General features: G+C 34.9%; 1 protein-coding gene across 3 annotated transcripts in view; it reads left to right on the top strand.

Annotated features, from left to right (window-relative positions):
- The window catches only part of Smg5 (Smg5 nonsense mediated mRNA decay factor), a 334,407-nt gene that overhangs the window by 227,851 nt on the left and 79,251 nt on the right, over positions 1–27,305 (top strand). For all 3 annotated transcript variants that reach the window (XM_090391497.1, XM_090391496.1, XM_090391498.1), the window contains 2 exons: positions 6,540–6,621; positions 23,131–23,300. In XM_090391497.1, the coding sequence (XP_090247623.1) occupies positions 6,540–6,621; positions 23,131–23,300 (252 nt within the window). The remainder of the gene's footprint in view (positions 1–6,539; positions 6,622–23,130; positions 23,301–27,305) is intronic.

Raw genomic sequence — 27,305 nt, 5'->3', positions numbered from 1 at the left:
TGCAGAACCTTTAATTAAAATGCAATTATTGATTTTTATACGTTTCATTCATACTAACAGAATTATTGAACAATTCTTGTGTTGTCTAGAACTTCCAATGAAAACCAGAGGCGAAGATATATTTAAAACAGGATTGCTTCATGAAGGAAAATAATTTGCTATGGTTAAATTGTGTAGGAATATGCACAGATGGTGCTCCTTCAATGGTTATTTCAACTATTTATAATAAGTGATTAATCACTTACTATAAATAGTGAATTTTTATTAACCCGGTATCGGATGAACGGGAAGAGATTTTTAAATAAACCTTCTAAAAGTTATACAAAATATAATTGTAAAAGCATATACTTAAACTACATCTGATCTGGCCACTGACCCATGAGAGGCACATCAGATGGAATTACTGTGCCGCGAAATTATGTTTGTCTAAAAAGTGTGTCACCAACATGAAAAGTTTGGAAAGCACTGGGATGGATGCTAAATGAATAACCATCATGAGTGCTTTAATTATTGGAACATTGATTAGGTAGTGATGAAATCTTGTGAGAAGAATGAAACTGAATTTGTTACAAGAACTGATTAAACTGGCCCTTCCCATAATGCATAGTATTATACACACCTGAAAGGATGCATGTTTTGCATTATGGAATACTAAGGCAGTTAATGTGAAGTGACTAGCTTCTGTATACAAGTAGCCTAGTCATGAAGATATTTCATGTGCAAACTTTGTTTACTTATACTTGGATAGAGGATTGAAGAAGAATATAATTTCTTGGCATCTTTAATTTAATTTATACCCAAGGGGTAATTTTTATATTTCTCATGCACTGCTGATATCCTTCCCATCTAGCACCAGGTACTGTGGGATTAAACCTGGTATTCTCAGTTCAGCACGCAACTTTTGCTGAATGGAACATCCATGTACTTCCCAGATCAGTACAATATGATCACTGTCATCAAGAAGAGGAACCTCGTTTAACACTATAAACAGATCAAACATTCCTCCTACTACATACTACTTAACAAATCAGTAGGAGGAATGTTTGATCTGATTATAGTGTTAGAAGAGGTTTCAGTTAAAGATGACTGTTCTTTCTCTTGTTGATGACGCTGATCATACTATACTAACCTTTGAAGTATATGGATGTTCCATTCAGAAAAGGTTGTGTGCTGAACTGAGAAGAATACCAGGTTTAGTACCAGTTTCTAGATGGGAAGGATATCGGCAGTGCATGAGAAGTATAAAAAAAATACCCTTGGGTATAAATTAAATTAAAGATGCCAAGAAATTATATTCTTGTTCAATCCTTTATCCAAGTATAAGCAAACAAAGTTTGCACATGAAGTATCTTCATGACTAAGCTACTTGTATATAGAAGCTAATGACGTCACATTAATTGCCTTTCTAACCTAATAAGAAAAACTTTCTACAGCTAGCTTTAATCCAGTGTATCTTAATAATAAGGTGTGACACCTTTTCACTACTTGTATATGGGAAAAAAAACTAAGAGATCAGGCATAAAAGATGTGGTAACAGCATTATACGAAAGCAAGATAAGATGGGCAGGCTGCATAGCCTGACTCAGGGATAACAGATGGATATGTAGAATACTTAATTGGCAACCAAGAATAAAGAGAAAACCAGGAAGACCACCTACAAGATGGGAAGACCCATTAGTGAAATCTATGGGAGAAGAGAGGCTCAAGATCAAGATCGTTGGCAGCATCTTTGTGACCTGCACTCATGGAGAAATCCTGAATGAAACACAGGTCCATCAAGGTAATATGGGATATATGACTTCTGCATTATTTCAACCTTGGTGTCAAAACTGGCCCTCCCCATAATGCATAGTATTACACACACACTAAAAGGATGCATGTTTTGCATTATGGGATACTAAGGCAGTTAATATGAAGTGACTAGCTTCTGTATACAAGTAGCCTAGTCGTGAAGATACTTCAGATGCAAACTCTGTTTGCTTACACTTGGATAAAGGATTAAACAAGAATATGATTTCTTGGCATCTTTAATTTAAGAAATACCCCAATGATGCAATATCATAAAGTGTCCCTAGTGTTCAAAGAATAAAGAGAGTGGAAGTGAAATGATATGAAAGGAATACCATGTGCATAAGAATGATGTCGGTTATGAAAATTATAAAGGGCAAGCCAGAAGATTTATAACTGTACGAAAAGCTAAGTCTGAGTATTAAAAAATGGCTCTACAAACTAAAGACAACCATAAAAATGTGATTATTTCACAAGTAAAAGAAGGAATGAATGTGAAAGAATAACTACTGAATGTGGTTATTCTTTCATATAAATATATATATATATATATATATATATATATTTTTTTTTTTTAGTATCTTCTTCTGCAGCTTGTCCCACTTAAGTAGGGTCGCTGTATGTGTAAAATATTTTTACGACTTTTGGGCCATGCTGCTCCACTCTATTTGCATGTGTTTCATACTTTCATTGGTTATTCTTCAGTTATTACTTAGACAAAAATTTTTTAAAAAATAAAATTTTCTAGCATAAATGTTCCATTGTATTAAATTTTCTTTAAATGTTTTATTCTTCAGTATTTGATTATCATGCATATAGTTTATTTTTTTAATCACTCACATGAGCAGTTGCAGAACCTGTAACATCAGTACTATATTTTGGTTAGGAGTGAACAGGAGAGGATCTTGTTGAATTTTTTGTTTTCGTGAGCTGTAAGATATCCTATGGGAAAATGGTGGAGAGAAAAAGAGAGGGAGGGTGTCCAAAAAATTGAGGCAGATAAGAGAGAATGAAAAGGGAAGAAGAGAAACTGACTGAGAGTTTGTAGTCAGACTACATATGAGGGTATCGATAAGCTGTTATGTTTTTATAAAGATGCCCTAAAAAGGAATTCCTGTTTTGGATAAAACCAGAAATGCTTAAGTATATTAAACTTTATATACATATATTAGCAGATTCTAGTACCTACATTGATTCCGATCCACTTCAGTCTACATTTTTACCCACAATGAGCATGACGTAAAAAAGTATTTTGTAAAAATGCATAGTCATGACTTTTGAATCCATCTTCAAAGTCTTTATAATTTGCTAAAGAAATGTCATTTGGAATTGAACATGCTGGTTGTAGCATAATTGTCCATCCAGATGTGAAAATTTCACAGATGGTCTTGTGAGTTGCTTCTTTATAGAGTTTTAATTGTCTTTCCATGTTTCAGTACACATCTTTCTTGATAGTTGTAATCCGAATTTAAAAATCTGTCAAAATAATGCCTTCATAATATTCCAAAAAATGATTGCTGAGTATCAATTACCAGCAATAACTCATCAACCAACAATAACTTCTTCGTGGGTAAGTAATATGCATGTTCCAACTTCAGAATTGATCCGTCCATTGTCACCTTGATCCTCCAATAATAACACCTTTGGAAAATGAGGAGCGTTGCTTGTGGTAGCAAAGTTCCAGTTTCAAAATCTCTCTCTCTCATAAGCATCCATGTATCCATGGCAACAATTTTTTTCTGTTCTCCTGACTTGTCTGGCCATCACTTGGATGCTTCAAATAAAGTTCTTTGATTGTCATGTGCTGGTGTCCTGATGAAATAGGCTTCAGCCAAATCTAAGCTGTCTTCTAAAATATGTTCTACCATTTTTATTCAGTACCATACACATGTATAATTTTGAAAATTTTCATTATTTTCTTTCAAATTGACTAGGAACTTGACAATCCATTGCTGCATGCAAGTTGGACTGACCATTCCAAAAAAAACTTGCAACAAAAAATTGTTTTCAAAAGAGCAAAAATTTTATAGTAAAAAAAAAAAATTAGGCCCCTAGGTGCAGCTTTATGATTTTATAAAGCAATAGCTATTTCTTTATCTGTCCTTGTGTTGTTAAGGTAGGTAATTTTGGATGCTGGTTCAATTAACAGGATCTTTAGAAGTAGTACCAGCAGATAAAATGATAAGAGAAATAAGTTATCTGTTAGCAAAATTATCCTTTTACGAATAGAACTACAGCATTTTTAAAGTGGCTTTCATTTTTTGAATAACACCCAGAAATATCAAATGATGTTGCACTTGAAATAAAGAGGATGCCAAGTTTTCCGTGTACCTTTCCATCCAGCATTCTTGGCACATACACTCAACTATAGCTTAACCCCTTAGCATACCAATTAAAAATCAGAAAGCAGTAGTTTTTCTGCCAATTTTTTGGGCAAGGGTGATTTGATTCATCATTATTTGAAAAATAATGATGAATTTGTGCAAACTCAAACGAAATAGCAGATACACGCCGTTGGCATCTTTTCTTGGTTGAAAGGAAATAGGCACAAGATTGTCTAGTGTCTATATTCGGTTGTATTTATATGTGAAACCAAAATTCAAAATCAATTTTGGTGCAATAAACAAAAGACGTGTCACAGATGTCTTTGTATGTTAAGGGGTTAAGAACTAGATATTATCAAAAAAAAAAAAAAATCAGGACAGTTTTTTGTAAGAAACAAAACAAGAGCACATTTTACTTTAATTGAAAGTAACTTATTTCACTGTAAATAATGCTGTATCATTGAGATCTCTGTATTCCTGTTGGAGAATGGAATGCAAGAGAAGGGTTAGGTGTGTGTGTGTGTGTGTGTGTGTGTGTGTGTGTGTGTGTGTGTGTGTGTGTGTGTGTGTGTGTGTGTGTGTGTGTAGGAGGGAAAGAACTTGAGGTATTCCTACATTGGATATAGAAAGTCTGACCATTCATTATAGTATGTATTGTAATAATGGTGAAAGGGCATGAAGAAGTTTCCCACAAAATTACATTATAGGGAAACTGAAAGGTCATAGAATTCATTAACTTTTTCAAATCCAATCAAATAACTTGGAAATCTTGGGAGTTGTTTATAATGAGATTGCTTATAGATCAAGATTGTCAAAATCCATGTTGGTATTCAGTGATTAGCTGGTGGGCTTTCAGTAGTGAAGGTCATCGTTCTTGATGGCCGACTTTTATTTCTAAACAATTTTATTTTTATTAACAAAGAATTGCAATGGATCTCTGGTGAAAAGGCATGAGCAGTGCAGAGTGTGTGGTTTTTGTATTGAGACTGGTACAGACTGATTTGTTTAAACAATTAATACAAGATTGGAAGAGAAGTATGATGCTAAAGAAATTGACCTTTAGTGAAGTAACGGTGGTGTCATCTGAATATTAGTGATAAAGCTTGGTAGAGCAGAATGGGTAATTAATAAGTAAATTTTCTGATAAGACCCGCCATTGAATCCACCTGAAAATAAGCTTTGAAAGGCTTATGCATAGTGGCTATTACTGAAATCAAGAATAAAAGCACATTTTAATGCATGCAACTTCAAGTATTCTGGTTTTCACTTAGACTTACATTTTTGATTTCAGTAATAACTATAACTACTATGCATAAGCCTTTCAAAGTTTATTTTTCTGATTTTGATTTTCATCATCATCATCATCAAATTCCTGCCATGTACCCTCAAGGGGTGTACAGGATATGACAGTACTACATGAAAAAATTACATCATTACTAACTTCCTATCTACAATTTTCCTCCAAATCAGTCTGTTACTTGTCAAGACTCCAACATTATCAGATCTTATATTTCTATCGTCTAAGGCACTTTGTACCGTATCAATCCACCTATATCTTGGTCTTCCTCTGGGTCGTTTTCCTGCCAACCTGGCAGAGAACACTTGTTTTGCTAATCTTTCCTCTCCCATTCTATTTAAGTGACCATACCATCTGAGATTAGCTCTGCTAACGCATTCCTGCATGCTGACAATGTCAAGTTCTTTCCTAATATCCTCATTTTTAATATGATATTGCCATTGATGCCATCTGTTCACGCCTCTAATCTTTCTCAGGACTCTCATATCTGCGGTCTCTAGTCTTTGGTCAAGTGTTTTACTTCTGACCCAGCTCTCAGATCCATAAGTTAAAATTGGTTTGAACACAGTCTTGTATACAGCTAATTTAGTGTTCCGACTAATTTCTTTCTTATTCCATATGAATTTATTCAATTGACTTCCCACGATACCAGCTTTGCTGATTCTGTTGTCTATTTCTATATTTAGTTTACCATCTTCAGTAAAAATTTGATTTTCATTGAGCTTTTAAACTTTTAAATTTTGTTTACCCTTTAAGGAGAACCACTAGGTTGGAAATAGTATTGGTAACTCATTGGAACTTTTAGAAAAAAGCACTAATAAAAGTTTAAAATATGGGTGACTAAGAAATTGCCTTTTAAATAGTGCAATACAAATGCATTTTGTATTAGTCGCATGTTCAGGAAGCTGTTGTTTCAAGAGAGCTTGGTTTCATAGTGTGAATATCAACTTTCTTAATTGCTGGAAAATATTAAGTTTAATCTCTTTCATTAATAGTTTATTTTATATCTTATTACTCAAACTGTGTGTTTGTTAATAGCATGCAGGCATTTCTAGAAATACTCTGTTAGTTGAAGATGTTTCTCTTTTGATTTGGAAGATTAAAAAGTGTTTAAATATTTTCCCTTGCAGAGCTCAAGGTTTTTGTGGTCAAGAGTGGTAGAATTGTTGAATGTACTTATGAAGATAGAAACCAAAATCCTGAGTGGTACTGGTAGGTACAATTTGAATAAGAAATTTATTGAAAGTGAAAGTTGTAAAGACATTCTTCAAATTGCTGGTATAATGACCACATGATAACCATTTATATATATATATATATATATATATATTAGGGTTACTAAGTAATTTTATAAACTTAGTAACCCTAATATACATTTCTTTTCTTTTAGGAACCTAATATACATTACCCAGTAACTTTAGTTACTTTTAGTTACTTTAGACACCTAATATACATTACCCAAGGTAAAAAAACTAATTTACATATATATATATATATATATATATATATATAAACTTCTTTAAGCCTAAAATTCTTGACTAGTTTTGTGTGCAGAGAAGTACACTTTATCAGGAATATGTTTATATTGCATAAGATTAATTAGCTAGAGATATAAAGCATATCACAGTAAGCAAAAAAAAGAACAGAAGAGATGAAAATTGAAATTAAAAATGAAATAAATGACTGCTTGAAAGGATGTATCTAGCTGGTATTACCACATTCTACATTGTGATGTTTATCATAGCAATAGTATACAAATGTATGCAAATTTGATGAATGAAAACCAAACTTGGTGCATGTATAATGCCATCGTTTTTATTGTATTAAGTAGGAGTACACATAGCATTTCAGAAGCTTCTTTAAATTTTCTGACAAAACAGTTATGTTCAATGTATATTTCTGTTTTTTGCCCAAATAGCCTTCTTTGGTGGGCTGAAAACTAAAGTGAATCTTGTAGACACCTAGCTTCTTGATGAGAGGATAGCATATTTCGAAGACTGTAAGGATCTGGAGATCTTGTGTAGTGGAGTGAAAGCTACTGTTATGTCATGACTTTGAAGAAACTGAGAGATTTTATCTTTAACATTGGAGATGTAAGGAAGGGTAACCATACCTTTTGAAATCTTATTTGCAGTCCACTCTCACTATAGCAAACTTGTAAGTACAAGAATAGTTTATTATACTGGATAGTTGTTATAATGAATTTTTCTAGCATGGCATTGTACTTGTAGGAGTTTGATTAAAACTTTTCAATAGTTTATGGTAAGTGAGTTTCCTACAGTGATTTGCTCTAGTTAGAGTTGACTGCATTTGCCATTGGGGTCAGATCCCATTAATCATGTTGTGCCATATCCAGAGGAAAAGAGAATGGGTGAGATAACAAAGATAACAAAAGGTCTTTGTTTTTCTACGTTTGTGATGTGTTCTGTCCCTTAGTATTTCAATCTTTTGCCTTCTACAGGAGTTGGTGGTGGGAATAACCAGGGAGAGGAATCAGTCAGCATTGGTGGGTGTTCTGTCCTGAATAAGTAAGTCTTTTTTATCCAGAGACTTCTAAGAAAGGTAATGTCAGGCCTGCAGATGTTTTAACGCAGATGTTATACACTTAGACAATTAACACGTAGAAAAAAATATAGAATTTATTAAAACTCCAGTATATTTCATTCAGTGTTACATGGATATCAAGGATTGAAGAAAAGATCAGTTAACTACATTCAAAACATGAATCACAAGATATGAGTCACACTTCATGTTCTTACTCTCTTGTGCCTTGGTAATAGCTGATTTGACAGGAGAATGCACTATTAAAGTTGAGAGGAACAAATTGGATAGTTTCCATAACTAAAAATTAAATAATCTAATCAATATGAAAATAAAATAAAATGAACACTTAATGGCAGTTTTCCAGAACTTTGAAATTGGCATGCAATCAGAATGGTTAAGATTTGGACAGTGTCATGAAGTTTCAGGGCAAAAAGAGATGGTTAATTAATCTTCTCTTCTCTCCCTGATGATGTAAATCTAATATTAGAAGAAATATCTTGGAATTTTAATTAATTCTGCATTTTTTTCTACACATGTTAACCATCTAAGTATATAACAGTAACATCCTCCCATTTAAGTTCAAAGGTAAAATTTATACTGTGATGTAGGCTGTCAAGGTCTTCTTGAACTCCATTTCTCTATTTGAACCTAGCCAGACAGTGGAAATATCATCAATGTATCATAGCCAGATTTTAAGCATATTGATGGTATCTTTATATAGCTTACTTTTCAAAGGATTCTGTAAGTTAGCCCAAAACAGACTTACTCTGGTTAAATGCATGGACAGTAATGTCATACCAAAGTTCTTAAGCACAAGTTCAATTCTTAGAGCATACAAAATCTACTAATGCCTGGAAATTGCACTTCTCAAAGAATGTCTTGTCACAATGCAATCAAATTTGAAATGAAATGGGAGGATATTACTGTTAAAATCTAGTTGCATGGAATTTTTCCAAGCTACTTCAATCCTCCAATAAGCAAAGCAGTGGTCTCTCACTGGGTGATGAAATTCATCTCTCATCTAAAGTTAGAAAAACTTCCCAAAAAGTACAAAATCCGATCCACATTCACTGCCTGTGATCAAACTACAATCCTTCCAGTGAAACCAAAACACTGCACCCTGAAGTATCATTTTTATTGCCTATAGTGTGACTGCAGTGTTCCACATTATAGACAAACAGAAAAATTCATAGAACAGCATGGAAAGGAGCAATCTAAAGACATGTACAGGAGATCCATGTCTACAGTTCTATCTAGTTATGTACTAAACTCTGCAGATCCAAATAACAACCAACCTACTAATCACATAGTAAAGTGGAACACATTAGAGATCTTATACTGATGTTATCATGAGGCTGAAAGAAGGATACTAGAATCTGTGGAAATCATATTCAGCCATAACCACCTGAATAGAAACCTCACTTGCAATATCAGACTCTTATTTAACTATAATTCAGCTATGACAAAAATGAGACTACGAATATGTGCTCAGCAATGTTAACAAGTTCAGAATAGTTTAAGCTATAGTTTTTTTTTTTTTTTTTTTTTTTTTTTTTTTTTTTTTTTTTTTAAGGATGAAGCATGGTCACTCACTGTATTTGTCATCACCTTGCATCAGCAATGGTTTAGTAGGGGGAGGCGATTTATCAAGGGTATCCAAGTTGCATGTAAGAAAGAGGTCAAAACCTCTACCAAAGTATATCAAGATACATGCTGGAACCTGTTGTATGTCGTTAAACAACACCTTGTTTCATAGTAGTCATTGGACCTTCTAACAAGACTCAGCTCCTACACACAAGGTGATGCCCACACAACAGTGGTTGGAGATGAATGTGCCTAACCACATATCACCATCTGATTGGCCATCTCAAAGCCTCGATCTGAATCTGTTGGACTTCAAATTGTAGTTGGAGTCCGCAAGAAATGACACCCCAGCATTGCCAGCCTGAAAGTGGATTTGGAGCGTGCAGTGGGGATGTTCCATGGATGTTGTGCATGCTGCCATAAACAACATCCAGTAATAGTACTTATGGTTAAACTATGAGGTGTGGCTATTAAATAATGAGACTGGTTGCAAAAATGTGGTTTATTATTACAATTGTACAACTTAATTGTTATCCCCTTCGACATACGCCCTTCCTCTATCTATACACCATTGCATATGAATTTTCCATTGTTGGAAGCAGTGCTGCAAGTCATCAGGTGTAGCACTGCCTTTTTCTCCTTTACCTTATCCACTGACTGAAAATGGGTGCCCTTCAATGCGGATTTTAACTTTGGAAAAAAGTAAAAGTTGCATGGAGCTAAGTCCGGCAAGTAAGATGGGTGGGCCAACACTGGGATCTTCTTATCAGCCAGATACTGCTTTACAGACAGTGGGCTGAGGCATTGTCCTGATGGAGAATCCAAGTGTTGTTCTTCCATAGATCGGGTCTCTTCTTCCTCAGCTTGGCCAGAACCCCAAGGTAATATAATGTTGGGATTGAATGTGATGGGTATAGTGTGTTCAGGAATGACAGAGAGAATAAAATGGGGGGAGGAGTATTGTTGATGATAGCTGATGAGCTACAGCCAAGGAGAATAGAAGTTGAATTGCAGGATAGAGAAATGAGCACATTTGAGGCCATTTGGTGTGAGATTGTGGCTAGCAGAACTAAATATACAATTGGGTGCTGCTATAGACCAGGTGATGGAAAAGATGGTGATGACAGTATGCACAAGCAAATAGAAGAAATGAGTGGAAGGAGGGTGATTATTATGGGAGATTTCAACTATGGTCGCATTCATTGGAGTGAGGAGAGGACACACGGGAGGAAGGAATTGGATTTTATGCAGTTATTAAGGGATAACTATCTGCAACAGCATGTAATGGAAAATACTAGGGGTCAGAGAGTGCTTGACCTTGTAATTACATCTGAGGATTTGGCTGTAACAAATATGACCACATTGCCACCAATCGGTGAGAGTGATCATAGGGTCTTGACTTGGGAGGTGGCTAAAGGTGTAGAATTTTCAATTAAGACAGGGTACATGTGGAATTATTGGGCTGGAAAGTATGACAAGCTTAGGAGTTTGATTGGTTCAGTGCCATGGCATGTACAACTGCAAGGACTAGAAGTTGATAGTGCATGGGAGGTAGTTAAGAAGTGCTTGCATGAAGCAATGGCTGACTGTATACCTAGAGTCCGAATAATAAATCAAGTAGGGGTTAAATGGATGAATAACACCATTAAGCTTGAGTTGCAAAAAAAGAAACAACTATGGAGGGAATTTAAGGAGAAAGGTGACCGGCAGGCACATGAACGGTATAAAGCGCAGGCCAGAAGGGTGACGAGTGTGGTAAGAAAAGCAAAAAAGGATTATGAAAGAACATTGGCCATGCGGGCTAAAGAGAATCCTGAACAGTTTTTTAGATATGTAGCAAGTAAAAGGAAAAATGTACATGGCAGGATGATTTTAAAGAATGCCGATGGTAGGAAGGTAACCGAATCAGTTGAGATAGCTGAGTTACTGAATGAGCACTTTGCAAGAATATATCATCTAGGTGGTGACATTGCAGAAACGAATAAACCAGTAGATTATACGGGAATTGTGGTGAATGAAGTGGAGGTGAGTAGTCTATTGCATAACCTCAATGTCAATACATCTGTGGGGTTGGATGGTATACCAGCTCGTGTAGTACGAGAAGCAGCTAATGAATTGTCAGTACCCTTGACCATTTTGTTTAATTTGAGTCTCGGGTCTGGGTTAGTCCCGAGCGGGTGGAAGGAGGGGAAAATAGTTCCACTGCATAAAGGTGGTTCCAAGACCGCTGTAGTAAATTACCGACCGATTAGCATATCAGGAATCATTGTCAAGGTCTTAGAGAAATTAGTCAAGAAAAGAATACAGGATTGGATAGATGAAAATGGGATATTGTATGGGGGACAACATGGTTTTGTGGAGGGTAGATCATGCCTCAGTAACTTGTTCACGTTTTATAACACAGTGACAGCTGAACTGGATAGGGGTAATGGGTTTACAGTGATACTACTGGACCTTGCCAAGGCCTTTGACAGGATACCGCATGGAACCCTAATCAGTAAACTGGAGCAGATGGGGATAGATATAGGGTTGGTAAGATGGATAGGAGGGTGGTTGAAGGAGAGATACCAGAGAGTGGTTTATTCAGGAGTGGAGTCAAAAAGACGTCTTGTGACTAGTGGAGTGCCGCAGGGCTCTGTTCTTGGACCACTGCTTTTCAATTTGTTCATCAATGATATTGGAAAGGATTTGAGAGGAAGTGTTCACTTGTTTGCTGATGATGCAAAGTTGGGTAGAGCAATTGTGAGTGCACAGGATGTCAAAATTTTACAGGATGATTTGGATAGTTTGGAGGACTGGGCTAGGAAAAATGGATGTCAGTTTAATGTGGCAAAGTGTAAGGTTATGCACTTTGGGGTGAAAAGAATAGCAGCAGTATATCGCATAGGTGGAACCGTACTCCAGGAGATTGATGAGGCCAGGGATTTGGGAGTGCTGGTGGATAGGGAGTTGAAGTTTAGGGGGCACATAGCAAAAGTGACTAAAACAGCTCACCAAATCACTTGGCTTATGAAAAATACTTTAACATGCAGAGAGAAGCAAGTTGTTGTTCCTCTGTATTGAGCCTTGATAAGACCCCATCTGGACTTCTGTGCCTAGTTATGGGCACCAGGGTTTCTTCATGATGGGGAGGAAGTGGAGAGGGTCCAGAGACGAGTGACCAAGATGATAGCAGGTCTGTGGAATGAACCTTATGAGAATAGGTTGAGGATTTGTGGGTTGCAGAAATTGGACAATAGGCAAAGGAGGGGTGATATGATTGAGACATTCAAATTACTGAAGGGTTTTTATAAGATTGATCCAGAAGATATTTTTGAAAATATGACTGGTGGTGGGAGGACTAGGGGCCATGCATGGAAGCTGGGCAAGAGCGTGGTTGACAAGGGTGTTAGAGCTAGGTTTTTTACTTGGAGAGTGGTGAATGAGTGGAATAAGCTTCCAGAGTCTGTTGTGGGTGCTATGACCGTGAATGAGTTCAAGGCAAGATATGATAGATACTGTGTGAATGTTGAATAGTTGTTCCAGACATGATGTTAGGGCCTCCCTCGATGAGTCTGTCGACTCCTTGGAGTTTCCCGGAACAATAATAATAACAATAATAATAATAATAACTGTTTGGCCCTCATTCAACCATTACCACGTCATTGATATAAAAAAAAACAAAAATGATGAGCATTGCCTTTCATTTTGACTTGCTCATTCTTGCTTTTTTCATTCTCAGTGACGTGGGAGTTTTCCAGTGCATCGATTATCTCTTTGTTTACCTTTTTCCAAAGTTGAAATCCACATTGAAGGGCATCCATTTACAGTCAGTGGATGAGGTAAAGGAGAAAATGGCAGTGCTACTGAAGCAGATAACACCTGATGACTTGCAGCATTGCTTCCAACAACAGAAAATTCGTATGCAACGATGTATAGATAGAGGAGGGGAGTATGGTGAAGGGGATAACAATTAAATTGTGCAATTGTAATAATAAACCACATTTTTGCAACCAGTCTTGTTATTTAATAGCCACACCTCGTAGGTACTTGTTCTGGTCTGCACTTTGTATATTTCATAATGCCTCTTGCTCTTGTTGTTCACAGTATTTCTTTAACATCTTCATCTTATGGATCTCTTGTTTAGGTTGCACATTCATTTTACTCTTACCCTATTTATTCTTCTAACTGTAGTTAAACATTCACATATTGCCTCTATTAAACACCTCTTCAAAGCTTCCCATGCACTACTGATATCCTTCTCATTCAACAGTTGATACCATGGAACCAAAGAGAGTATTTTCCTGGGTTCGTCATAATTTCCAGCTTTTTAGTTCAGTGTGTAACCTGTCCTAATTGGAACATTCATATAGTTGGCTACTGCCCAGGTCAGTACAGCATGATTACTGTCACCAACTGGTGGCAAAATAGCCACATCTTTAACCAAGGCACCTTCTGATGCCTCCTATGGATCTGAAAGCTGGGTAAGAAGTAAAACACTTCATCAAAGACTAGAGACTGCAAATATGAGAGTCCTGAGAAAGATTAGAGGCATGAACAGGTGGCATCAGTGGCAATATCATAATAAAAACGAGGATATTAGGAAAGAACTTGACATTGTCAGCATCCAGGAATGTGTTAGCAGAGCTAATCTTAGGTGGTGTGGTCACTTAAACGAATGGGCAAGGAAAGATTAGCAAAACAAGTGTTCTCTGCCAGGTTGGCAGGAAAACCACCCAGAGGAAGACCAAGATATAGGTGGATTGATACGGTACAATGTGCCTTAGACGATAGAAATATAAGATCTGATAATGTTGGAGTCTGTTACTTGACAAGTAACAGACTGATTTGGAGGAAAATTGTAGATAGGAAATTAGTAATGATGTAAATTTTTCATGTGGTATATCCTGTACATCCCTTGAGGGTACATGGCAGGAATTTGATGATTTGATGATCTGATCAAATCTAACACAACACACTTTTGTCTAAAATTGCAACTTCACATGCTGCTTGAGAAAGTTTTCTCTTTCAACAGCTCAATAAATACTTCTTCATTTTTTTTTTTTTATATAGTTTTCTCTGTTACCAAATCAATGTTTGGATAATTTAAATCATCCCTAATAATTACTTCTTTAGTGTCCTTCAGAGTAACTTGCCAAGGCATTTCTTCAACCTTGGCAACTGAACCACCAGATCTGTAGCAACATCCCCATCTCATATTTCACTTTGCTAGCTTCCACACCACATAGTCTCAAACTCACTGCTACATGGGATGTTATTATCATTATTGCTGTCATAAGTTTCTACCCTAACTGAACTCAAGTCATCTGATATCATTAGATTCCTGACTCCTTTTCTCATATATCTTCTGTTATTCCTAAAAATACTATACCCTTTATACTGGATTCCAGTTACTACAACTGACTGAGAGCCAGAGTTCACTATTGCCAATAATTTTAGGCTAAAATGTGTTCACCAAAGTAACAAACTCAGCCACTTTGTTTCTAATGCCCCTGGCATTTGTGTATAGACATATCATGTTACCAACTTCCCTTTTCATATATTTACATCTGCAGTCTGCTTGGCCCTTAACCAAATTCATAATGATGCTCAGTGACATTTGTATCACTATTACATCTGCAAACCTTTGCTGAGCTTATTCACACACTGAGAATGTGTGTGGGTAAGTTCATTATTTTCCTCCCAAGATGATCTAGTTTCCCTGACTTGTTGCATTAGGTCTCACTCCAATAAATAATTTCACAAGTCTTTACTACCATTGCACATTGAATCTTGCTATCATGGACCTCCTTTGTAACTCATATCATATCTAGGTAACAAACTAACAACTTTTACTTTCTTGCTTCTTCTGGCAAGCCTTTCATATCTCTCTCTCATAGTAGATTTATCACTATTATAGTTAGCTCAATGGCAGTCCTTGCAAAGGACTGCCATTGAGCTTACTCCAGAGCAAGTAACCGAAGCATGGAGATTGACCAATGGATGAAGTGTGATTCTCCACCTCTCTCTCTATCTTAAAGAGAAGCCAATGGATTCCTTTATATTGTCCACATTGACATATTGTGCTTAAACTTGGTTCCTGACATACACATATGCACACACAAAATCCTAACAAGCAATGGAGAGGAGTGATTTATGAATTTAAAAAGCACAGAAGGTAAAAAAAAAAAAAAAAAAAAAAAAAAAAAAAAAAAAAAAAAAATTCTGACATTAGACAGATCACAAAAATTATTGCTGTTATTCAGAAATACAAAGGACATCTATCCAGGATAGATGATAGATAAAGAATCCTTACTGCAGTTTGAATACCTAGAGAAAGATCTAGAGGAAGAAAGGGAATGAGGTAGAGAGATTGAGATCATAGGAATATCAGGAAACAACTGGATGAGGATTGGCTCCATTAAGGAGAGGAGTTGAGAAATTTTGAGAGAGATCTTTACCAAGGAATGAGATACAACAAAAACAATAAGTTTATATCAAGTTTACATTATCAGTTCAAAGTGTAGAAAACAAAACATAATATTGAGGGCTTCATATTCTGTCCATGTGACTGCCTTGTGACATTGACACTAACCATAAGCCTGAATGGGAAATTTATTTAGTACGCCTTATGCTTTATGATGACTGAATTAATGACATTACTATGCAAGAGACTCTTCAGTTATATACCATAAGTTTTAGAAGCTTGGTACAGTACTATAGCATGTCATTTTTATACTTAAATATTCCAATTTAAATCAAAATTTAAATCATCCTTCCCATCCCATCTTCCTTTTCATATTAGGCTGAATGGCCTCATGGATGAGTAACTTGGCTTCTTAGAAACTTGATGTTGCTTACAATAAAGTAGTTAATCCCTATCTGTATTGTATGCTTTGGCTGTAAATTGTCTGTTTTGCAGAATGAATAACCTTAGTTTCTGGGAAGAAAAACCGTTCCGCCTCTATTTGTTACTGGCTAACCTTCAGTTGGAAAGGCCTGATAAAGGTTCTTTGCATCCTAGATTGAATCTTTGAACTCTGAGGTCTTTCCAACCAAAGAGCTGCGTCTATACTGACTGAGCAGTAGAGGCGCCTAACAAGGATTCTAAATGCCAGATTTCATTGAAATCTATTCAGCTAGAGCATTACTGTTTTATATACACACAAAATAATCTTATATTATTTTGTGTCTGTGTGCCTATAACACATATATTAGAAAACTTTTTTTAAGGCTCTTCTTAGTAAAATCAGAAGACCTCTACTTGAATTTCTCATTAAACTAAGAGTATATTGATTTTTATCACTTTCAATATTCTGAAACTACATTCTTGTATACTTTATGAGATTACTTAGAAATGCTTAGAATTGAAGGACTGAAGTGGTTTGAAGAATCTTTAGAGAAAGATTTTTGGACTCTTAACCAACCCACTGTGTTAATGTTGTAAGTTTGTTATAACATTTTCTTCTCTAGTGTCTCAATATTTTTTATGTGACTCCTGAGTCTTGAAAAGTTGTAAATCTATAGTATATTAGTACTGTAGGAGAGCTAAGAATTTTTATTTGTTTTTTGAATATATTTTATTGCTTATTAAAAAGAGTTCAAAGGAATGGTAGAGGTGATTTGATTGTTAATTTTTTTTTCTTCTGAAATAAGTTTTACAAATTGCTTCACATTTTAGAATATTAATCACTCATTTGGATGGTTTAAGATGCAATCAATTTCTCATTTGTAGGAACACTAAAGATTATTCATATAACAGAAATCATACATTATTATTCTTTAAGATCATCATCTTCCTTATACCCTCTTTTACCTTGCCTCGAGGGTCCATTGATCATCGGACCTCACTCCGTTTACAGGATAAGGTGGTCAGCCTTATGCCGCAGTGTATCCTATGGCCTGTAGTGTTGAGTTCTCAAGGCCAGTTTGCCTGCTTTGCGGGATGAAAAACCCCAGAATAAACTGGGGAAAAAACTCTGCTGTCCATGCCCAAGACTGGCTAACTTGGCTATGGCTGAGGAAGATCAGGATCCTTCAGCTCCTCACGTCACCGATGGGAATCGAACCTAGGACACTCCTTCCCCAGGCATATGGTTGCGAAGCGCATAGCCACTAGGCTAACCGCGCGGACTTCTTTAAGATTAGGGATAAGAAAATTTGTCATTAATTTTTCACTTTCAGAGTAAATAATTAATGACCGCCAATACCTAAGCCTATCATTATGTTTGCAGATTCTGCATGCAGATATCATCACACATAAAGCATCGGTTAGGTAAGTGGAAATTAAAATTGGCACGACAGTTCAGCAGGCTTGCCTTCCTTAAAAGATGCTGAGTTACTAATACCATTCTCAGCTGTTTGAAATTTAAACAAGTTTCATTTGGATAAAGCTGAATATATCTATGCACCAGCATGTTTAGCATTAATACTGCAATAAATTTGCAGCATTCATATAGAGCTTTCTAAAATCAATGCAACTCTCACTGTGTTCCAAAAAGAACTATTTGGAATACTAAACCAGAACTGTGGTCAGTTGTTTATAACTTCTCTAAAACTGCCACACCTAAAAAAAATAATTTCAAAAAGTCAGTGTTACATGAAAAATTTGAAGTCCTCCAACAAAAAAATATCCTGGTTGCAATATGACATCATGTAGTAGTGAATTTGTTGTCATATCCTTACAGAAGGTACATAGATGTCCTCAGTTGAGGCCATAATTTTGCTATCACTCCTAGACAAGTACCTGTTCTAGAAATGGTTGTCAGCATTGAATGTGGAATCTGATATTTATCTCCTGCAATGGCTAACAGCATTCATTTGGATGTAGTTGTCATTTTGATAAATCCAAACTTCCAAAGAGCAACATTCTACCAAAAGAAATAATAGCCTTGAAAAGCTTACATATCAACAAAACTTGTTTTAACCAATGCAGTAATGCAATCATAATGGATTAAATAGAACATAATAAAAGCTACAATTTTGTAAACGACTCTTCTTACCAGGTTACAGATCAGTACCTGGCACCTTACTTAATCTCAGAGGAAAAAGTGTATAAATTATTTTTTTTTTTAAATGTACATCTTTGCCTGAAGAAATTACTGCAAAATAAAACCTTTACTGTATTAAACCATATATATCATCATCATCAAATTTACATGCCCCTGATATGTATGCATCTTCAGGGGGGATGCACTGGATAATTATGAGAGTACTACATGAAAAAGTTACACCATTACTAACTTCTGATCAACAATTTCCTCCAAGTCCATCTGTTATCTGTCAAGACTCCAATATTATCAATCTTATATTTATGTCTTTTAAGGTGTTTTTTACTCTATCAATCCCTCTACATCTTGGTCTTCCCCTGGTTCTTTTTCTTGCCAACCTGGCAAAGAACACTGGTTTTGCTAATCTTTCCTCTCCCATTCTGTTGAAGTGACCATACCATTTGATTTCCTAATATTAATCCTCAGTTTTAATGTGATACTGCCATTGATGCCATCTGCTCATTCCACTAATCTTTCTCAGAACTCTCATATCAGAGGTCTCTAGTCTTTGATCAAATGTTTTGTTTCTCATCTAATGCTCAAATCCATAAACTGATTTAGTGTTTTGAGTAATTTCTTTCTTATTCTTCCATATAAATTTATTCAGATTTGACTTCCTACCATACCAGCTTTACTAATTCTGTTGTCCATTCCATATTTAATTTACTATCTTAACTAAATAGCTGAAATGTTTTACTTGTTCTGTAGGTTCGCCATTCGGAATACAGTTGATGTTTTCAATGTTTCTGCCTATTTTCATTGTCTTTGTCTTTTTATTGCTGATTTTCATAACAAATTTTTTACAACCGTTATTCAATTTAGTCAGAGAATCTTGCAGACTTGTACTGGATTTATTTAAAAGTATAATATCTGCATAAAGTAAACAGCTGAGATTAACATCTCCAATTTTAATATCAGGTTTAATACCACTTTCCTTCATAATGTGATCCATATAGATAATAACAGAGAGGGGGATAATGTGCACCCTTGTCGCACACCTGATTTTACCTCAAACCATCTTCCTGTACCTCTTTCAATTCTAACCGTTGACTTACAGCTTAAATTGCTTGATATAATGTCCCATTTACACCATATAATTGTAGCATTTTGAAGAGCTTGACACATTGTCATATGCTTTTTCCAGATCAACACTTAAATACAAATCCTTATTATATTTCCAAGATTTCTCAACTATTTGTCTTAAAGTGAAAATCTGAACCTGACAACCTCTATTTGGCCTGAATTCAGCTTGTTCTTCAAGTCTCCCTAACAAGTTTTCTTAGCCGTTTCTCAAGTATACTTGCATAAATCTCACCAGGAACTCGCAGTGGAAATACCTCTGTAATTTTCACATTGTTTTTTTTTTTTCCTTTTTATACATTAGTACTGCAAGAGCTCTGCTCCAATCATCTGGAATTTGACCTTCTGAATTATTCAGTGCAGCCACTAAAACTTTTATACCTCCATATTTGAGCATTTCTCACCAAATTTCATCTACTCGAGCTGCTTTTCCTGCTTCGAGTATGGATACGTATTCCTGACTGCATTCCTGTTGGGAGGTTTCTACCATCATGCTGACACTGCTTGTTTCCTTTAACAGTCTTTCAAAGTCATTACTCCAGATATCTAGAATATCTTCAGTTTTCATGGTAATATATTCAAGGCATGTATTCTAACTTGTATTTCTGTATACTAATTTTATTATTTCAAGTAATCGGTGTTCCAAGGAAGTGGCTATATTTTTAGGGTTAATATTTTTAACCCTTTAAGCAGTATATTACAGCACCATACTTCTGTCCCCAGAACAGTAGTGATGTATGCATAAAGCCCTAAATTTACATCACTTTTGAGTTTTTTTAGGGCGGTATTGCAATCTCTTAGCAACAACCTTCCCAATTTTTTTTTCATGTATTTATAAGTCATAGAATATAAGATGTATTTTTTAGTATAAGTATAAGATTTCATTTATATAGTTTTGTGTTTTATAAGATCTAAATCAGAAATTAAGGAAAAAATAAACAAGTCAGTTAAATATTTTGGAATAGAGCTAAAGAACTATGGTATCACACAAAATGAAGAAAAGCTAGTAGAAATCTGGATGTCTGAACAGCATCATTTCAAACAATGTGAACATAAGCTAAGAAACAAAAATAAGAATCTGCAAAGGAGTTGTCTAGCATATGCAGCAGTAACTACAAAAACGTAGACAAATGAATGAAACCATTGAAGTGAAAATTGAGACAAATTGAAGGTATAACAATATTAAGTAAAAATTAGGAATTTGCAAATCAGAGGAAATTTCAAAATACAGTCCATAAATGATTGGATCCAAAAATGAAAAGAAGAATGAGAAAATAATAAATAATGCATGATAACAGATGGGCAAAGAAAGTAAAAGAGAAAAGAAGCAGAGGAAGACCAAGTTGAAGATGACAGAATTGTCATCTTGTTTTCATCACCATTTTTTCCTTCAGTGATTTTTCTGTCTTTTTTCAAGCATGCTTCAGTAATTTTATATATATATATATATATCATCTCCTGCTTGCTACATTGCAGACTTCTAATTACTATTGTCTACTCTGTACTGCTGTAATGTGCATTCTTATAATACAGTACATCCTCGTGGATGTATTGTTATTCACTACTACCTTATGTAATAATTTTTCAGATGAATCATTCTAGACATTCAGGTTATTGTTATTTAAATTTTCATACATTCAGCTCTCACTATATGTTGGTTATAGTGAAAAGATTGCTATAAGAACATGATAGATAGAAAGAGAGATTACTGTTATGGTTCTTTCTATAACTAACTCTATCACCTTCACAGTATTCTTTCTTCCATTTCTGTGCTTTCGTAGTGGCCTCCAAAACATATTTCCCACTACATGATATTTGTCTTCTATATAATTTTCAATATGAGTGTCATATTGAAAATTATATTCAATAAGTGATTATATTCTTGTTTTAATCCTTTACCCAAGCATAAGCAAACATACTGCTCATGAAGTATCTTCACAACTAAGACAAGTTGTATGCAGATGCTGTTTACTCACCTCAATTGTCTCAGTATTCCATGATGCAAATCACACTTTAAATACTGAATTAATGAATGAAATAAAAAAAATGAATATATGGAAAAAGGTTTTTTTTTTTTTTATATATACAGGGTGTTCAGGATAAATTTGACAGTTTCGTAAGGAAAAAGAAAATCTTCTTTGTATCTATTAAATTTAATGAATTGACAAAAAAACATTACAGGCAGAGTTAATTACAATACTATCAACAAGATTTACTCAAAATAACCACCATTAGCATCGATCACAGCTTCAATTCTGCTTCGGAACCTCGAACAAGCTGATGCTACAGTCTCCCTGGGAAGGGCCGCAAAAACTGTTTTAATTTTATCCATTAACTGGGCTTTTGTATTACTGGAAGTGCGATTGGTGTCTTTTTCAACTGCGCCCCATACAAAATAATCCATGGGGTTAAGGTCTGGGGAGTTTGGAGGCCAAACATTTGGACTGGTGAAGTCGTAGAAATTTTCAAACAACCATTTTTGACTTTTCCCAGAGGTGTGACAAGGGGCCGAATCCTGCTGCCATACATACGGCCTACCATTGGCTACCCTTGTTATCCAGGGCTTGACTACAGTTAGCAACTCCACGAACAAAGCCCGAATTCCAATGCCAGGGTTCTTCAACACCTGTTCCTGCAGATTTGCGAGGAATTCTGCTGTACGAACGCAATCAGATCGTCTGCTAGGGATCTTTCTTCTTGCTACATCCTCGTAGTCACCATTGCAAGTCTCTAGTTCATGCCTGATTGTTTTTACTGTATTCAGGGAGCATTGGGCAGCAGTCGTAATATCCTTATTTTGATGGCGGGCACGAATCATCATGATACAAGTTATTCTCTTCCATGATTCAGGTGGGTTCCAGCTATCCATCCTTTCTGACATCTTGTATATGAATGAAGAAGGGTCCAAACTTTTAAATGAAGAGAAGTGTGTGTTAATACATGTAACTTACGGAAAAATATAATTAATTATAAATATGTCAAATTTATCCCGAACACCCTGTATATATATATATATAAAGGTTGAATCAGTTCGGGCAGTCGCACTTTCCAAAATGCATAAAGCACATATCCAAAAGACGTTAGCTTTTCATTATGGGATACTGAAATCATGTCAACACAGCTTCTATATACAAGTAGTCTAATTGTAAAGATACTTTGCATGGAAACTTTACTTATGCTCGAAACAAGAATATAATTTAGTAATTTCTTTGTAACCAATGAAAAACTTTCTACTATGAATCAAGTTCTTATAATGGTGCAGCAAAATTTTGATTCGGTTTAGCTCGGTTTTTGATTCACAATCAGCAGTGACAGTTATTTCAAAATTGGAACAAACCCTGTAATAAAGTATTTTATAAATAACCATATGAGTTTAATTGAACGCTTATTTCTATACTAAAAATTATTACAGATATCCAAGTTGCAACATGACATTAAGTTGCATTAACTATTGCATTCAACTAATTTCTCTTTTTTGATATAGATTCATTACTGTCACCATTGATCACACAGAAACAACCAAGAGAGCTTTGGAAGCAAAAGTATCCTTTACCTGAAGATATTAAACTTCAGCATTTGCCATTGTTAGAAAAGGTTCATGCTAATCTTTCATTTGATGTAAATAAAAGACGATTTCTTTCTTCTCCGGAACAGGTAAAGAATTAAGTTTGTCCTATTACTGATTTAGTTAGTTCCATTTTTATCCCTCCCCAACTTTTGTATTAAAAGTTGTAATACGAACTTAAAAAAATTAAAAGTTGTTTTATTTAGGAATTTGGATAGTGCATTTATATATATATATATATATATAATCTCATCCTGAGATTTTTATTTAATGAGGTCAAAGCACCTTATGGCAACTTGTTTAGGTAAAATACTTATAAGCTCCGTATTACTTCACCCTTGGCATTTTTTTAAGTCTGGCTCCCACTGACAAAAATTCAATAGAGGTCGAAACCGGTATGGGTATAGCATCATACATTTCCACAAGGAAATGTGCTTTGCATTAGGGGAAAATTCTAAGGAAAGTGATCAGAGCTTGCTCCACCTTTACCATGAGTTGCCTAGTGTTGCACTACGTGCAGCCACAAACTTGACTTACTTGTTTGTTTGCTTACTTGGGGAAAAGGATTAAAAAACCTAGCTTATTGCTTGGTATCTTTAACATAATATATACCCAAGGTAAAAAACTTTCTACATATATATATATATATTACTCTGTATGAGATGTTTCAAATATTTAAAACACACAGACACTAAAAAAACAGCTTTGTTCTGACAGTGAACTATTTCTTTGGTACTTCAGTGAACTCAGAAATGAGAAACACTTACATACATAGTTTATTCACAATATGATACAATGTGAAAAGGGAAAAGAGATTTGTATTAAAAATTAAGATTTTAACTGTGGTTGATAGTAAAGTAATACTTCTGTAGTTATTCATTCTATTAAGACTGCCCTTTTTGGGTATAGGGACAATAAGGCCTTGTTTCCATTGTTGAGGTACTATTCCAGTTTTAAAGCTTGATTTATTATGGCAAGGAGATTGGAATATGTATTATACCCAGCATTTTCGAAAGCTTCTGCTCTAATTCCATCAATCCCTGGGGACTTTTCTGCTTTGGTTCGATCTATTGCTATTTTTAGTTCCTTTTCAGTGAAGTCTTCACAATTTATTGGTAGAGTGGTGGTTAGATGCAGGTCTGCTAGCTGCCTTGAATGTTGGGAATTATCAACATTCAGTAATTCTTGAAAGTAGTTTCTCCATTCTTTCATCAAGTTTGAATTTACCGATAGCCGTCTACCGTTTTTGTCATGTGGGACAATATTTCCACTTCTTTTTGTTTTATGGTGACAAATATAATTTATCACCATAAAACAAATTTTGAAAAAGTGTTTCTAGTGTCCCCAGTTTTATTTTAATTTTCAAGTTCCTCGCAGTATTTATTTATTTGATTTTCTTTGTCTCTGGTCATTAGTTCATTGACCTTGTTATTTAAAATGTCTAGTTTGTTTATTTCATTCCTGTTTAAGCAGTAGAGTTTCCTTGCTTTATTTCTTTCATCTATATATTTTTCAGTTTCAGGGGTAATCCATTTTTCTGAGTCTTTTTTGTTGCTGTTTCCAAGAATTTTGTTGGATGTTATGTTTATTGCTTCAATGATATCCTTATACTTTTCATTAACTGGATCTTTAAGAATGTTTTCCATATTGTCTTCTAATGTGCTGGGAAAAGATGCTGCAATTAGTTGGTTATTTAGTTTGTCCCAGTTGTATTGTTTCTTTTTAGGCTTGTTATTTTTAGAGGCTTTTAGTGAAAGTTTAATGTGGGCACTGATTATTCTGTGGTCAGAGTTTAGTTCAACCGTGTTATATACTCGACAGTTCTTGATTGATCTGATCCACTTTCCATTGATTAGTATGTGATCTATTTGAGAATGAGAACCATTTGGATTTTCCCAGGTCCATAGTCTTCCTTTTGGATGGGGAAATTTGGTTTGGGTGATTACCATGTTATGGCTATTGCAGAAGTTCATAAGAGAATGTCCATTGTTATTTATGGTTTCATGATGGGTGTATTTACCCACGTTTTTAGTAGTATTGGCAGTGTCTTTGCCATTTTTGGCATTAAAATCACCACCAATGAGTGTGACATTGTGAACGGGGATGTTCATGACAGTTTCAGAAAGATCTTTATAATATGTGTCTTTGTCTTCTAGTGGAGCATATGTGGATATTATTGTCAGTTTTGGGTTGATACTTATGGTTATGAGGAGAATTCTTTCAGACACTTTCAATCGATGTTACTTTTTCTGCTAGTTCCTTCTTGAGCATTATTCCAACCCCTCCAGTACCATCATTGTTTGCTGAGTGAGAAACATTTACTAGTTCTTAATACTTTATATAGAATGTAAAGAAAAAGTGATGGTAATGGAGATGAGAATTATTAAGGAATAAAAATAGTAATAATAGTTATCTATTCAACTTTTTTTTTTTTTTAGTCTACATGTTTGAAGGGAATTTTCACATTATCATAGTAAGTTTCATCTAACCCTTCCTCCTTGAAGTTATGTCCAAATGATAGATACGATTTTTTTTAAATAAATACTAAAAAAATAGTCATTCACATACATGTTAGTTTTTTGTCAGCAACATTTCACTTGATTGCACAAAAGTATATGCTTTAATCCAAAATTTTTCAAGAGTGATTAAGAATTAATCTTATAGGATAAATTGTTTCCTTCATTTTCACTTCCAATGAAAATCAAAAAAATAATTCCACACTGTTCTTTGGAAGTGGTCAGATTAAGTTAAAGCATATTCAAGTGATTATGAACAATCTTAATTTATGATATTCGAATTTCATAATTTACATAACAGAAGTGAGGTGAAGCTGACTATCCTTTGCAAAGTGACTGCTTGACATACCAAACAAACTAATTTGGCTTATAACATTTTCAGAACATTTTTATTAAACAAAATACTGCAGTATATCATCAAAGGTACTTAACAAGAAATTGATTGATGGTGACAATGACAGTCATCATTTTAGAGGAACTTCTGATTGAAATTTTTCTATCCTTTTTCAAAAAACCTGCAGAATGCTAGCTACACTGAAAAGTAGTTCACCTCTTCCCCTTGTTTTTGAGAATTGTTACCCTCAAAAGAATAGGAGGTGGAGTGGAGATGTTCAGCTCTCCTGAGAACTTGATTTAAGTTAATTTTTTACTCTTACTGTTTGAATTTTTGATCAGACAGAAAGGCACTCCAAAATATTGTGAAGGTTTTTCTACAATATGGGATACTAAAGCAGTTGATGTGAAGTCAACAGCCTCTGTATACAAGTAGTCAAGTCGTGAAGGTAATTCAAGTGCCAACTGTTTGCTTACACTTGGGTAAAGGATTAAACAAGAATATAATTTCTTGACAATTTATTCTAAAATATTGTTCATTGCTAGCAGTTTAGTTGGTGGTTTTAATGCTCACAGTTTAAATTTTATCCATTCTCTGAGCACGTGATAAGTTACACATAGGTTTGCAGAGTGTAGCAATGGATAATTTGTGAAGACCATTGCCATCCTAGATAAATGTGCTTGTGAAAAGCCAATAATAATAATAATGAAATACAGATTACAGCATTATCATTTTAATAATTGTTTTGCTATTGAAAAACACAGGTTTATAGGATAAAAAAATTCTGTCACCTTCATGTGTGTTCAGCTAACTTGCTTTCAACTTTGATGGAGGGGGGACTTATAAAAGTAACTTTTTGCATTGTAGTTGAACCAGTTCTTATCAGCTGAAGGCACTGTTACATGATCCTTGTGACTCTGCTTATGGAGGAAAATTGATTTGCACAGATGCTGGGTCAAAGGGAAGTAGGATGACTAGTGGTGTGCCACAGGGTTCTGTACTTGGTTCATTATTGTTTAACTTCAGTATTAATGATACTGAAGATGTTCTAGAGTGGGGCTCCAGAAATCCACTTGCCACAGGTGAATTATTAGAGACAAATGGCAAGTAAATTCATCCAAAATATATATTTAAGTCCTTTGCAAAAAAAAAAAAAAAAAAAAAAAAAAAAAATTCATTTACTGTCAAGTTATTTAATTACAGGCAGCTGCAAGCAATTTTATTAAAAAAGTATTATTTCCAAC

The sequence above is a fragment of the Typopeltis vanoorti genome, chromosome 4, assembly GCF_054136105.1.
Source record: "Typopeltis vanoorti isolate ZY-2024b chromosome 4, IOZ_Tvanoo_1.0, whole genome shotgun sequence".
Taxonomy (NCBI): Eukaryota; Metazoa; Arthropoda; class Arachnida; order Uropygi; family Thelyphonidae; genus Typopeltis; species Typopeltis vanoorti.
The sequence above is the reverse complement of the archived record's forward strand: the minus strand, read 5'-3'. Positions and strand labels throughout refer to the sequence as shown.